This window comes from Sinohyriopsis cumingii, chromosome 8 (genome assembly GCF_028554795.1).
Source record: "Sinohyriopsis cumingii isolate HCF-2022 chromosome 8, ASM2855479v2, whole genome shotgun sequence".
Taxonomy (NCBI): domain Eukaryota; kingdom Metazoa; phylum Mollusca; class Bivalvia; order Unionida; family Unionidae; genus Sinohyriopsis; species Sinohyriopsis cumingii.
The window spans coordinates 75,156,966-75,173,021 of NC_142968.1; the positions used below are offsets into that span (position 1 = coordinate 75,156,966).

At 39.7% G+C, this 16,056-nt stretch overlaps 1 protein-coding gene across 2 annotated transcripts in view; it reads left to right on the forward strand.

Annotated features, from left to right (window-relative positions):
• The window catches only part of LOC149793846 (uncharacterized), an 83,137-nt gene that overhangs the window by 18,887 nt on the left and 48,194 nt on the right, over positions 1-16,056 (forward strand). For both annotated transcript variants that reach the window (XM_089967825.1, XM_089967826.1), the window contains 2 exons: positions 12,716-12,762; positions 13,507-13,663. In XM_089967825.1, the coding sequence (XP_089823951.1) occupies positions 12,738-12,762; positions 13,507-13,663 (182 nt within the window). In that variant the 5' untranslated portion in view covers positions 12,716-12,737. The remainder of the gene's footprint in view (positions 1-12,715; positions 12,763-13,506; positions 13,664-16,056) is intronic.

Below are 16,056 nucleotides of genomic sequence, written 5' to 3' on the forward strand. Positions count from 1 at the left end.
AAAGAGTCCACAAAGAATCGGCTGGTAAACGAAATCCCAGAAAACAAGTCACTAAGACACACACCACTTGTCGTCCCAAATTGAATGGATACAGTTCTTGTAATAATCGATGGTAATGATCCACGGTTTGAATATGGTCATTGAGTTCCTTCCACGGAATCTGTTGGATGACATACGACATAAGTCGTGGCATAGCTGCCTGTTTTTATAGTCTCTTTGTTTCGAAAAGAATACACGTACTTTCTAGCCAGTGATGTTCGTTTTCCAGTTGGGAATGTAAATCTTGCATACTGTAACCGAAACGTCAGAGTTCGATTAGAAGTTTCCTCTTCCCCTAAGTAGATTCCACGTAACAAATGTTGGTAATCCTTTACCTCGTCTTCCTCAATGGGTTGCTCTAGGTGAATCTCGAAGTAACCAAAATGATCAACACGTGAATCATCGGGGGCCTGGAAGTATTGAACAAGGTCTGACCACTGAAACAATTTCTGACGAATCAGTTCTCTTATACCCTTCAGGTACCAGTGGTTAAAGATCTGGTGACGTAACGGATGCAATTGTTCTTTACGTTTCACTTGTATTTTCACCAGCTCTCGGTAAATGCGTTCTCTCAACTCCACAGGCAAGCCCAAAATGTACTCTTGTAAAGTATCCATAAGTATATACACTGTTTTTGGAATCGTTGGGTGGTAGCCAATAGCCTCGTTTAACTTTGTGCCTAATGTAATATCCACTCATAATCAGTCTTCTTGTACTTTGGAACAGAGCATAATTTAAAAACGGATGAATCACTTTGAGTTTGCGTTTCACTTGTATTTTGACCAGCTCTCGGTAAATGCGTTCTCTCAACTCCACAGACAAAGCACGAATGTTCTCTTGTAAAGTATCCATGAATAGGTCATACTAAATCCTCTTTGGTCTGACACAAGAAATGTACTCTTTGCACAAACATGGTTTCACTTCAGTGTCGAATTTAAATCGTTGAGTCACTAATCTACACATTACAATTCGTTCAGAAGTTTCCTCTTTCACCAAGTTGACATTGTGTTCAAGATGTTGGTAATTCGTTAACTCTTCCTCTGGAATTCGATGCAGTACGTTTACAATGATGTAACTACAATCGTCCATACCAAACCAATCCTTTTTAAAACTAGAGGATCGTTGATCAATGTCTGTCCAATGGAACACTTTCAATTGAATCAGTCCTTGTATAGCCTTCAGGTACCAGTGGTTCAAACACCGGTGACGTATCGGATGCAATTGTTCTTTACGTTTCACTTGTATTTTGACCAGTTCTCGATAAATGCGTTCTCTCAACTCCACAGGCAAATCACGAATGTTCTCTTGTAAAGTATCCATGAACAGATTATTATGGTAAGAAGTTACTTCAATGTCTCGGTCCCACTAAAGGTAAGTAATGACAATTCGGTGACCATCGAGCATGTTCTACGTAGGCCGAATCTTGCGGTTCCCAGTGGTGAAGTGACACACCGCAACTGAAGCACTTGACTTTATCTCCTTCGCCCAAGTAGAAAAATCCGGCTCTGGCTAATTCTTCGGGGGTCGGTCCTCCCAGATACTTTGGCCATTTTCCTTTGAACGATTGAAGACGATTTTCAAAGTCGCAGTATTCCGACAAACGCACAGGAAACGAATATTCGTTTTTCACAGGTTCGTTTCGATGAGGGTTGAGTGAAATGGGCAGGAGTTTGCTCAGGGCTGGATGACATCCGTAGGGAGGTAAACGTGAAGGTCGACATTCCCCTTTAAAACGAAACCCAGTAAAATGTCCAAGAGGACGAGCAGCATCGCTTTCGCATCCCACAGGTTTGACACGCACAGCATCACTTTCCATGACAGGGGTAGGGGCACTAAAGTTCCCATGATGCTTTACGGCATCGCTCAGGTCACAAGGTACAGCATCGGTCCCATCGCAAGGCTCACAATCGCACTCGTCTGCAAACTCCGCTACGCAATTACAATGGTAACCACATGGACAATCGCAGTTTCCTTCCGGACATTTTCCGTCGCAATGCCTGGGTCTTATCCATCCAATATTAGTCACACTAGAGGAAGATACAGCTTTTTTACAATCCCCAAACTGGAACGATGTCTCTTTCAAAGTATTCATCTTGTTTGCTCGGTCTTGGTAGTCACAATGAACTATCGATCTTGTCTAGGGTTCCTTTTTATATACAGACCAATACCGACGTGACCGTACGGTAAGGTGAAATGATTGGGAAGTCTCACTCGCTTCTGGTACACGATTTGATAGATTTTTTCCAAGGGTCGACTGACGATGTGGTGAGTGGGTAAACGTACAATCTTGTTCGGTTGGTAAGTGGTCACTTTAAAGTTTCCATCCTCTCCCGATTGCAAGGCTTCTTTCAATACGCCAAAGTTGACCACACGACTGGTACGATAATTCAGAGTCAGTCCTTTCACTTTGCACGTCGTGTGCACTTCTCCTTGTTTGTCACGGTATTCGTAGCCGTAATTTTTGGGACCGCCACTGACGAAACTTAGAATCTTGTCGTCGGGATGCTCGTCTGTCCAGGCTCCTAAACGGTCTCCTTCGATGTTAGGGTGATGTTGAATCGGGTGATGGATGTAAATGCAACTGTCCGTGTCAAAGTACAGGACGCGTTCCCCTAACAGTTCTAAAGCTTCGTACAATTTTAAGCGAGCATGGGCTGTCACGTAAGCCGCAATGATGACATTTCCAAAAGGGTCGTCTTGTACAAAGTCCAGATCTTCTTCGTAATTGACCAAGATCAAATTCTCTCGAACGACGTCCACGTGTTTCATGTATTTGGTTTTGTCGTGAATCATCTGGAAGTAGCGGGAAGGTTCTGTCAAATATTCCGTCTTGGGTAAACACGGTCGTTGTGCCATTTTACCCCACAAGCAATTTAACATCACTTTGGCAAACGATCGCCTGCCTTCGTTTTTCTCGATGTGGTCTAAAGTGATGCCTTCTTGTTCGTAGTATTTCTCTTTGAATTGTATTTGGTCTTCGGGAGTGTGACACCAGGAAGGATAGCCGCTGGCTTCTTGCTTCAGTTTCAAAAAGGCATCCACGTAGTCTGCGAAAATGCCTTTCTGACTGAGATCACCCTTGCGGTACTGTTGTGTCTTGGGAAAGTGGCAAATTTCGTACACTTCTAACAGTTGGTATCCCATGTCCAGAGCTTTGAACAATTCTACGCTGACCCAGGTTCCCGTCAAGGCCCGTTCTTCCTGGGTGTGCTGACAAGGTTGGTCTTGGTTGCACGTTTCGGCACAAGTACGGCACAAGGGAAACATCAGTTTGCCTTGACAATGGTGAGGTAAGACGGGATGGTATAGGTTCGTGGGAGGCAAAACTTTGCACTTGATCAAGCCTTCGTATTGTCGAATGTTGACCAGGTCGATGTGTTCCGTCAGCAATTGCGGGTGCCCTACAGGAAAGCGACAATATTTGCACACGTAGGGATACAGCGAACACACGTCCAAGTATTTGATTTCTTCTCCTTTCTCTTCGTCGGCTTGGTACAGCAAACAGGTGGCATTGGTCCTTCCTCCGTACAAACTATCCCTCGGGTTCAAGGGGTCCATGAACTGGTAACTTTCCACGAGGCGTTTAAACTCGGGATCGGTTCTCATACGGTAATCGTACTCGTGTTCCCACATTTCCACCACTTGGTATCCTTCCTGTTCTAACTTTAGGCGTCGCTGACAAGTGTCCTGGTACAAGTCTTCCATGGTTCGTTGCAAAAACTGATTTTTAGTGCCACGGTCAGGGTAACAGACGGGACATCCGTGAAATAAGCAACCGTTAAACTCGTACACGATCTTGGGGTTTTCTAAGTCCCAGCCATCGACCGAATACGTTCCGATGGTCTTTTCGCCCCCTCCGTTGCGGGCATGCTGAATCCACTTGTCTTCCTTGTCGCACAAGTAATGTAACCAACGTAGGGCTTTGACCGAGTATTGACGTTTGACAAAGTGGGTCGTTTGAGGACTGATGACAGCCACGGTCTTTTCAGGCATGAATCGTTGTCGATACACTAAGGAACACGCTTTGGCAATGGTGCAAGCTTCTTTCAAAGGATCGACCCCTCCGTGTTCCATGAACAGTTCTCGAAATTTTCCACAGCAACGCCGTAAAATGTCCACGTCGGAACGACAATACTTTAACATTTCTTCCTGAAAGTCGAAAGGGTCCGAGGCGTGAATCTGGTACCAAGCGTAGAAAGCTTCTCGTTGTTCGGTACGCATGTTGTCAGGGTCGTAATAGTGAGCCTCAGGTAAATGGGGTAGAACGGCGTGTTGATTGGCTTCCGTATTGAAAAAGTGTGGAAAGTACCCTTTAGCCATTTCTGTCATTCCAAACGTTTTAGGCATTCGACTCAAAGGCATGGCCAAATAGCTCATCGAATCTTTAAACTGTACTTGTCCCACTTGCATGAAAATGATTTTGGCTCCGTTCAAAGTCACTTTAGGACGCTCGGTGCCTTGTTCCGTATAGTATCTGAGAAGAAACTGTCCATCGTATCCGGAGAAATTGTGAGCCATCACTGTGGCATGGCGATGACAATCTCCGTAACGTTCGATGTCCTCTTGACTCCACGTCTTGTCGACGGGGTCTAAGACCCATTGGGCAAAATCGGCTAACGTGTTTGGTCCCCGAAAGATTTTTTCACGCCCTCCGGGAATCTTGCTACAGTGAGGGCAATGACTGAAAATAGGTTCTTGAATGCACTTCTCGCACGCTCGATGAGTCACGCAAAAATTAGGAATGTGAATGCCGGTCTCTTGCATGCATTCGAAATCGAAAAAGATGAAATTGCCTTTCTTCTTGTGACCGTCCTCTTTCTCTGGTGGGGGTTGGTATTTTTGCACGTAACATTCGTGTTCCAAGTCCACGATGTGGTGACAAATGTGACATTTTTTCTTTCCTGAACATACGTGTGCCTTGGTATTATTGGTACGTATGCCTTGTCCACACGTAGGGCACAATCTCAGGAGTTGACAAGCGCATTTCTTCTCTGAACCTTGCGTCTTCAAATGTTGTTGGTAACAGGTAGGGCTGACAAACGTGCGCAGACAAGTGGAACAAGGCACTGGTTCTTCGCTCAGACAGGGTGGAGAGGCCAAACATCCTGAGCATTTCCATCCACAATGTTTGTGTTGCTCTCGATTATTATAACCATAGTCACATTTCTCACAATAATAAGCATATCCCAGGAATCCAGTGATACTGGTAATGGTATCGAAATGGTCATCGTGATGATAAAGGTGAATGTATTTTCCGTCCTTAAAGTCTTGGCCTCGAAACAACAGAGGTCCGCGCACTTCTTGAGGGTGCACTTTCAAGGTGTAGCGTGGAGCTAGGGCATCTTGCAATTTTTGCATCTCAGGAATGCCACAGGGTGTGTCTTTGGACAGTCCGGCTTGTTGTAACAGGAGTTCTGCTTCGTTTCGTTGTTTGGCTCGGTCGGAACGTTGAATAGTGTCCCAGGTTCTTTTCCATTCTACCGTGTCGTTCTTGTTGGCATAGGTTCGTCCCACCACGATGGCACGGGCTAAACACATCTGGTCATGAGGGTTGTTAATTCGGACGAGACTCTTTTTGGTGTTGCGAAGGTCGTCCACCAATAACATCTTTTTGCGTCCTGTCCCTTGAGGAGGAGAGACGTGGGTCATGTCCAGTGTGGCTTTACCATCGGTGATGTCAAACTGATCATTAGATTGTTGTACGTGTTGAATCTTGTCCATGACTTTGGAAGCAGTCAATTCTGCAGGGGTGCTAAACTCGATCCAAACAGGGGATTTCAAACCGTCGTGTTGTATGGAAAGTCTCAAGCGATCGTCTTCTTTGGGTTGACATTGTCGCTTGAGTGCAGTGAGCAAAGAATCCCACACCTCAGTGATGAACACTTCTGCTTTCTCTAACGGCACTTCAGCCTTGAAATCTTTAAACTTCACCGTGTATTTGTAAGCCGTGGTTCTAAATTTTCTAGAGGAGCGCTTTTCCGTCTCTCGAATGGAATAGTACTTTTCAGGGTTGACTAAGGGTGGTGAACTTGGTTTAGAGGGTTCGGATTCTGGTTCACTCATCTCCTCTTCAAAATCACTGGCATGAATTTGTGCCAAGATTTCAGCCCTGGTACGAGGCGATAGATCACGTTTCTGCCTCTTACTTCTTTCTTCTTCTTTCTTCTCGAATGAATGGGATCGTTTCATCTTGAAAGCAAAAAGTCAAATGACTCAAGTTCAAACACCATAAACTACTTTATAGTCATAGCAGACCAGCGTATATAAAAGGGTGTGTGTCTTGTCCTTTCACTATTCATTTCAGTCTCAAGCCGAGCACAACGATGGAAGAGACTAACCAGATGGAACGTTTCGTCAGAGCTTTGCGAGGGGTCATTAGAAAATTCTCTTCAGACCAGCCTACGGACTACTCTCCTTCCTTTAGAGATAAAAGTCAAGATACTTGCTATATCTGTCAGAAGAAAGGGCATTGGTCTTCAGAGTGTCCAGACCGTCAAAAAAGAACAAAAACAGGGACTAAAAAAGACAAAAGTCAAGATACCTGTTATTATTGTAAAGAAAAAGGACATTGGTCTCCAGATTGCCCAAAAAAGAAACAAGAGGAGTCAGAAGAAAAGAAGGATTCTTCAGAAGAAGAGAGGGATTCTTCGGAAGAAGAGAGGGATTCTTCAGAGGAAGAAGAGGAAGAAAAAAGACAATTCTATTTACAAGAGGCAAAGAAACAGGAGAAGAAGAAAAGAAGAAGGGAAGAAAATGAGGAAAAGACGGTGAAGAAATTTAAAAAACAGAGAGACTAAACAAGGAGAAAGAAGAAGTCAATGAACTTTTTATTAAAGTGTTGTGAATTGTCAATTGGATTGTAAAAAAATGGAGAAAAGAATAAATGAATGATATAAGGTAAGAGTCTTTGAGTTTTGATTTTAAAATAAGAAGCTACACTCACGCACTCATACACAGAAACGTACTATAAGGGTAAAATAGGTGAGTTTTTTTGAGTTATTGGCAAATTGAAATTGTATTTCTTTTCGAGAAATGTGGGTGGCCCTGAAAAGGGCCTTTTTTTCTTTATGGTGCAGGGGTGAGTTTAAGCAATCAATTTTAACTGCCTTAAGCCTTTGCCACGGCCAAGGCCTACTTCTGGACTGCATAATGATGATAATGATTGGGTTGAAATCACTAAGGGTGGTACGGTAGGCTTAGTCACAGGGTTGACATGTTTGGCTCGGGAAGGTCGTATTCTCTTCGGTCGTGATAAAGAAGTCTGATACATTTGTTTCAGACTTCTTAACTCCGCTAAAATGTCCAACAGTACCGTGACCGTTTGATTTTCACCCTCTTGTTTCTTTGCTGCTACTTCTTCTTGCTGTTGTTTTTTTCTTACCTCTTCTTCTTGTTGCTGTTGCTGTAGGAGAAAAGCCTGTTCCGCTTCCTTTTGTCGTTGTATAAATTTCTCCAATTCTTCTTTCTGTCTCTGTCTAAAATTCTCCACTTGCGGTAATGAAGAAGGTAACGAAGGTTCCGGAACAAATTCTTGCGAGGAGAGAAAATCCACAAAATCCCAATTCACCTCTTCTGAAAGTAAGTCTGGGTTCCCTTGGGCGGTCTCCCCTGCTGGTGCACCCCACTGGATCGTTTTCTGAGTTTCCGTCATGATGAATCACTGTCGCATAGATTGACTGCACACAAGCGCTAGCGAATCTATATTGACTACGTGACGTCACAGACTGCTCTCTTCGGATTGGATGCGGGCTGACTGAATTCTGTAACGCGTGTTCGGATTGGTGAATGAACTCAATCCGTTTCAATCCTTTCTGTCCCTATAAATAAGCGCAGTTCACTGCATTGATTCACCTATTCTCGGAGCCTCAACATGTGGACCGACGTTGAATCTTCAACCCTTGTGTCAACAATGATGTTCAGGACGGACATGCTCATGTATGTCCGATCCAAGTGGACCGTTGTCTACAGGACCAAGAGCAGTCTGTGGATAAGAAGAGTCTATATAGAGAGACAAGGTTGCCTCAAGAGGACTCTGATGTATGGCCCTGCTGTAAGACGAAGTTTGAGGAAAAGAAGATGTCGCAAATGCCCTTTATGTTAAGGGCATATTAACATAAACCAAAGGCCCTTTTCAGGGCCAGCCATATTTCTCGAAAAGAGATAGCCTTTGAATTGCCTACCCCTTTTTTTTAAAAAATTTTTTTTTTAATTTAAAAAAAAAATCCCATGTTCCATTCCCCTTGTCCCTAAACAAACCCAAACTCTATTCCCCATGTTAAATTCCCCTTGTCCGTAAAGTAACCCACGATTTTTTGCCATGTTAATTCCCCTTGTCCGTAATCTGACCCACGATTTTTCGCCATGTTAAATTTCCATTGTCCGTAATCTGACCCAGGGGTGTTTTTAATGCTAATTCCCATTGTCCGTAAAGTGCCCCCTTTCACTACTTGCAAACAAAACAGATCATAAACTTCCGCAGCATAATGAGCAAGCATACTAATGTCTGTGTTGTTCCTTCTACTGATTACTCGTTACAAACTGTACATACCCATGTCTGCAGGAGCATTATACGACAGCAGATCAGGGCCTATGCAGACTGCACCTGTATTAGTCATATAAGCGAGTATATACGGATGCGAGCTATGTATTCATACAGAGTGAGTATGGCATCACTAAGAACTAATTAGTATGTAATGTGAAATAAGCAATAAGGTCCTATATGTCATATTTTGCACTTTCTCGTTTATTATTCGAAGTACGAAGATCTGAATAATAAGGAGAAAAAAGATTATAGCGAGGAGTATCTGTCATCGCTGATACCAACACTGCTCATACAATCCGACATTATATCGATGAAATCGTGAGAATGCGCCTGAAAAGGATCATAAATACCGATAACAGTGCATCCAATCAAAATTAATTTGTTCAAATTTGAAAAATATTCACACATGATCAAGACAAGGAGAGCACACAACTTTAATGGACTCGTAAATAAGCAATTTTTCCCCGCCAATCCGTGTTTGTGTATATATCTTTCATTCTATTGCACATGTAATGGATTCTATCTGGCACGTAGTCATTATGTTGATGTTAAACTTGCGGTTTCTCTTTGGTACATAGTCATCATTTTGATGTTTGCTTACAAAGTATCATTTTTAAGTTAATTGCTTGAAACATTTTACCATTTTGGCCAATGTACAATGCACCGCTGTTACACTCTATTGGTTTTTTTGTCATTGCTTACTACGGGAGGCAACTCGTGAAATCCAATAGATGACGCTAGGACAAAACGCTGACATATCTGCTCGATCCGCCAACGCATGGATAAGGTTGCCATATCGGAACATTGGCTAACGAAGATTTGTGACTGTCGTTTTCTCTTGATATATTAATTTCAAAATCAAATAATGTGATTCATCTTATTGTTTTATATATCCTCTACCCATTTAGTTTATACAAAATTATAGGCATGGGTAATACTTTATCTTGCGAACTAAACTCATTTGTAGAGGATATGCATAGGAGGTAAGAGACTCACACAACACACAAATACGCCGTAAAATCATAACGTATTTGTGGTAATAAAACTGCGCGGTTTGGAGCAAACAGACATTCTTTGGGGGATAAAGTAAGCAGACAATTTTGTTGGGATAAATTGTGGGTTCCCTCTGTCAACTATACAGTAAGGATGCCGCTGTAACCAAGTTGGTAGAGCGTCGGACTCCTAATCCAAAGGTCATTAATTCCATACCCACCCAGGACAGTACGCTTCATCTGCATCGGTGTGCCCCTGGGAAAGGCACGTAGCTCCTATATCCTCAACATAATGTAGCCAAGAACGTGTTAAAAGTGCCTTGAAAACCAACAAGAGTAGACTATTATTCAACAATACAATTTTTATGTTTGATTTAATTTCGTAGAAACTTCTAATCCACAAAAATAACGAAATACTATATATTTTAAACATTTTAATAAATGGTTTCTTCTCTTCCAGCCAAGGCTGACAAGACGGGGGTGGGGTGGCAACCAGGGGGCCCGGGCTGAACAGCACTTTTTAATTCTATAAAAGAAATTTTTTGTTTGAACAAGAACTAGGAGAGTCCCAGTGTTTCTTAACCCAGGGCCCGTTATCGCTCTCTACGATCCTGCTTCCATACCATTAATATTATTTATGACAAATAACTATTTGTTTGCTATTAACAGGCCATTTTGGAACACATTTTAAGCTTGAAAAATCCTCTTTATGAGAAATAATATTAAAATTCCACAAAAATTCGCAAGTTCACGTTTCACATTCCTCTCTTTTTGTAGAAAGTTTGTTTTTAAAATTCGGAAGGTATATCATTAGTATAATCTAACGCAAAGTATTGTCACAATCCCTTCGTACACTGTATTGTTTATATAGTCCTTCCAAATAATGAGTCATTTCTACAGTCCTTTCAAACAGTGTATCATATCTAGAATAATTTCATTTAATGTATCATTTCTACAGCACTTTAATTTAATGTATCCTTTCAAGTACTTCAATTTAATGTATTATTTCTACAGCCCCTTCATACATTGTAAACTCCTGTTGAATTATATGATACTTTCATCTGTGCAAAATTAATTTGCCTAATTTACTTAATTAGCGACTTACTTAAGTTTCGTATATTTCTGAAACAAAAATATCATATACCACTTTTAGAAGAAGAAAAAAACTCATTTTGGGAAAGTCAATCAGTTCCACAAAAAGAGACTGTGACCTGAATAATTTAAATTTGTCAAGTTAATGTACGCACGTGGCGTTTATTACGTGGATAGCAACTCCTGAAGAGATTGTCTTCTTTTTAGACGGTACTTTTTATAAGAATAATGTTTTGAAAAACTTATTCTTACATCGCAACATTACTAAATTTTCTCCACTGCGAAAACCTCCTCTTTATCGTATTTTTCCTAAATGGTAGTTGACATTAAAGGGACGCATCATTACCAGCATCTGTTATATTGCTGTAACATAATTTAATACAACATAATTAAATCATTTGAATTATTGAATCTAACCAATCACACAAGTTATCCGACCATGAAGATTTGTTCTTACCCATACTAACCTAGATGGTTAGAGCGTCCGTCTCGGGTGCGGGAGGTCGTGGATTCGAACCAACCCCGTACGAGTCACATCAAAGACTTATAAAAATGGTACTAGTAGCTGCCTCGCATGCCGCTCAGCAGTAAGAGGTTAGTTTTAGGACTGGTCGGTCTGGTGTCGGGGTAATGTGACAGAGTGGTACATGATGCTACATGTCTGCGGCATGATGCCCCATTGCTAGACATTACTATAAACTGCCACACTGCAGATATCATAGCGATATGACTGAACTATAGTTAAAGCTACGTTAAAAATCCAAAATCACACTCACTACCCAAACTTATTACTCCAGAAAGACTTTATCAAAATTATTGGTTACTGTTTCTTTCTCTCTCCAAAGTATGATGACATTTAAAGGTAAATTTGTAATGTGCTAAAGGTAACATTTTTGAAAGTTCGGGGATTAAACTGGCAAGTCTTTCACAGTAAATAATGCTACAAAACAAGAGACCAATGTTTTGGGACGTATAATGTTGTCTTCCCCGCTTACTGCTTTCGAGGGTTCTAAATAGCATGTTGCCTACCCATGTCAAACAAGCAACGCTAAACTGGTATGCCGATTATCTGCATAAATCAACCTGTTCGCGGCGATTACTTTAATCAATATTTGTGATGTTCTGATTGACTTATCTATATGCACACCAATGAACCGCGTGCAGAGGGAAACAAGCGGTCAGGTATAGGTCTCACAGTCTCAAACATCACTTTAATCTACGTCTCTAGGACGCTTAGTAGTCTGTACATGTGTGTGCCAGTATTTATGCTTGTCTATCAGTCTCTATATAAACCAACCGTTTACTCTTTCAATATACTTATATTATGCGTACCTGAATGTAATGTGCATGTATATATTAATAAAGACAGGTGTTTCCTGATCCACTGATGTACACAGATTTAACAGTATGATGCCTTAGGGAAAAGTGTTTAGTTTTGAATTGCTTTACAATCGAAGCAAACGATCAGATCTCGACAACACAAACACACACACACACACACACATACACACTTATATATATATATATATATATATATATATATATATATATATATATATATATATATATATATATATATATATATATATATATATATATATATATTAATACAAATATCCTACAGGTTAGAGAATTTTTAATTAATACTCTACGTAGATCCGAACCCAGGTCCGCGATTAAACGGCACCCATCGTCTTGCCTGCACGTACGAGCACATATTCCCTCACGACTAAGCACACATCACCACAAAAAAAGATGTTACTCAATCGGTGTTATATGCACTCGTGTGTAGCAGACACACTCGCATGACGACATAGCAGTTAATTATCACATATTTACACAGTCATTCCGGACACCTGTGAAAGAAATCAAGGTATATAGCATTAATTATAGAAAATTATAAATATACACCAGACAGAACGGAAAGTGCTATCCCTGGATTCCCATAGAAGAATGCTTGATAATAGGAGGTACACACACACACACACACACACACACACACACACGATAAATAATGATTCCCTGGTTACTGATCTTCTCTCTTTTGCAGAACAAAGTTAAAACAGGAGAAAATGAAGTGGTACTTGCATCTTTTAGGTATGATAACTAATGTACTCATATTGTTTCATATATATATATATATATATATATATATATATATATATATATATATATATATATCAGCCCTCAGTAATTTCAATACTAAATCATCATATGGAGGCCATGTTTAAAACCTATGGACGAGTCAATATACATTATTCAGGTCTTCATGATCATGCAATATTTTTTATGTTGATACATCAACCTATATTTATTGTAATGGTGTAACATGAAACCATAATTATGGATACGGTGTTGATTGCACTCAGAACACACCTACTTCAACAAAATGTACTACTTACATTCTTCACACTCAGCATTGAGAGGTTAAAGTTAGGACTGGTCGACCTCGTGTCAGGATAATGTAACTCAGTGGGACATGCTATATGTCTGCGGCATGATGCCCCACTGTTATGCTAGACACCACTATACAATGTCACACTGCAGACATCGTTGCGATATGACTGTAAATTGTTAAAGTTACACTAAAAATCCACTTAACACACACACACACACACGATACAACATGATTGAGTTGACAGTTTTGCGTATGCTGGTTGAAGCAAGGAGGAAATGCTTTCTGTATAATGCATTTACCCATACAGTCATATATTTTAAACGATCAATGAATTTTAAAAAGACAACTATTGATTTCGTGTAATTACATTTCCTTCTTTCTTCGCCGACCTGTTATAGCCTGTATTTTATTTGAGTTACGTATGTTTGTTGTTTTTCTTTCAGCCCTCAGTGCTATGTTGAAGTACTGCGGGACCAATCACTGTGATAAGGATCGTATTGACCAGATAGTTCAGGCATGCGCAGAAGTACACGGACTACCGAAGGATTTGGATCTATTACCAATACTGAATGATAGCATCGTTGTGACCAAACTGTGCACGTACGTTTGCGCATCCGTGTATTTGACTTCATGTGCGCATGTGTTGCTACTACACACAAAAGCTTAAATATTACCTGACAGTTTCAGTTTCAACTGTCTATTTATTTAGACTTAATCCATTAAAAAAAGTTTGGATTTCCACAAGTCCTGCGTCTAGACTGTCGAACATGCGCACTCCATTCACACCACTGTACCTATTTCGACACCCTATTTAATATTCTGCATAAAGGTTATACCAATGAGTCATTTATGGTTTATGTGCCCTTTTTGGGTCGTTATACCGTGTAAATTGGACACGTGACTGCCATCGTAACTAAGTCTAACTATTAGCAGTTAACAATATCGTAATTACAAACACGTTTATTAATTGCCACTTGAACAGTATCCCTTTTCTTTTTTTAAAAATTTCGCCAAATATTTGACATAGTCCACACGATCTATATTGTGTTTTCAATTAACCCACTAAACATGAAGCAGTAAAATTACAGTTACCCATCCGCAATATCAGTGGTCACCACGGTTTGAATATATGAACACGGTGATATGAAGACTCATGTGCAAATGCATTCGTTTACATTTATAGGGCTTATATCAAATGGTTTTAAAATGTTTTAAAATTTGTCGTTTTCTAGTAAAGGTTTAGAAACAAAACAGGAAAAATTAAATTGTTTAGCTGGCAGTTTATGAATTTTTTCACCTATTTATAATTACAATCCTGCAAACCAGGTAATCCTATCGGTTACAATTAATTACAATGTATATGTTCTGCTGTGTTCATGGGCAGACATGTGGCCAAATTACATGGTATGACGATCAAGAAGGACAGATAAAGCCATAGAGTCTGTTTTGAGTGTTGTGTCCAAGAACCGGTTTCATCGCTGATCATTGTTTATGCCATCTTCGTGTCTTAGTTTAGAACAGAATGACGTTATAGTTTGCATAAAAAATGTTACACTCAGTTGTGACAATGAGGCATGGTGGTTTGCAAATTAACTTTCTTGGACTTAGGACACAATACGTCAATACAACGAATATCGTCATTAAATACGCGATTCAAGTTAAGAAACGGATTATGAAAAGTCAAAAACATTAAGTTTTGACAATTTCCTTTCTATCTAATTCGACTACATTTACTTCATGAAATATCGGCCCAACCAGATCAATGCCGCCAAACTCACTTCTATTCCAGCGTCTAAATCTGTAAATGGTTGCTACTCAGTATATATAAAGTTGTAGCTTCTCCGACCTATGTTTGTATGAGTTTCCTAAGACATTCGCGGGAAGAACCATACAAAAGTTTATAAAAATCATAAAGTATATGACACTGTACCCTTTTTGACAAAAGCGGCCAGAATGTTTCATTATAGATGTTGACAGCTGTTCACCTCGCGTAAGTTGAGTTACAGTTATCCAGTTCAAGGTTGAGATTTCGAGTACTAAAACATTATGTATCAGAGCATTTGTTACAGCCAATATTATCATTTTCCAACATAAGGTGAATATACAAAAGATCTCATTTTATGTTTTTCCTCTTAATTTGAATCGGACTTTCTTCAAATTTGTATTCACAGACAGTATCTTGAAACATTACACATGATGACGAATGAAAGACACATGTGTCTATGGTGTTGAGCAAAGTCTAACAGCTCATTTCGAAATCTCATGTCAGGGAGCAGAGGTCCTGTTGTTTTTTAAATGACATTATTTCCGTTTTCAGTGGTTGCATTTTACATGTCATTGTTAAGACATTTGATTGTGTCTAACTCAGTGTTAAGCACGTGTTCAATATTTTTAGTTTTAAATTCAAAACAGTACAATCATTGGCTATAATGAACAAAAGGTATCTTAACACCGACTGATTCGTCAGCTATGTAATTATAATGAACAGAAAAGAAAAACTGACCAAAAACGTAACCTTGACGTACCTTAGCAGAAATAACAATGATGTTTTAATAAATATTCCCTGAACTTTGTCGGATATGTTGTCGTTGAACCAATATACAAGGGTGGTTGAAGGGGTGGGTAGATGGTAATATTCCACTTAATTCATATTGATGTAAAATGACAACGTGTGCAAATAACGAATAGAGACTGGAAGCGTCACAAATATCATAATATTTATATTATTGATATGGTTATAGTATGTTTATTATTTATTTGGTCATAATATTTATATTATTTATATGGTCATAACATTTATATTATTTATATTGTCACAATATTTATATTATTTATATTGTCATAATGTTTAAATTATTTATACGGTCTTTGCATTTGTGTTATTAATTTGGTCATTATATTTATATTATTGATAGGGTCAAAATATTTATATTGTTTATATGGCTGTACTATATACAATATTTAGCTGGCCATAATATTTAAATTATTTATAT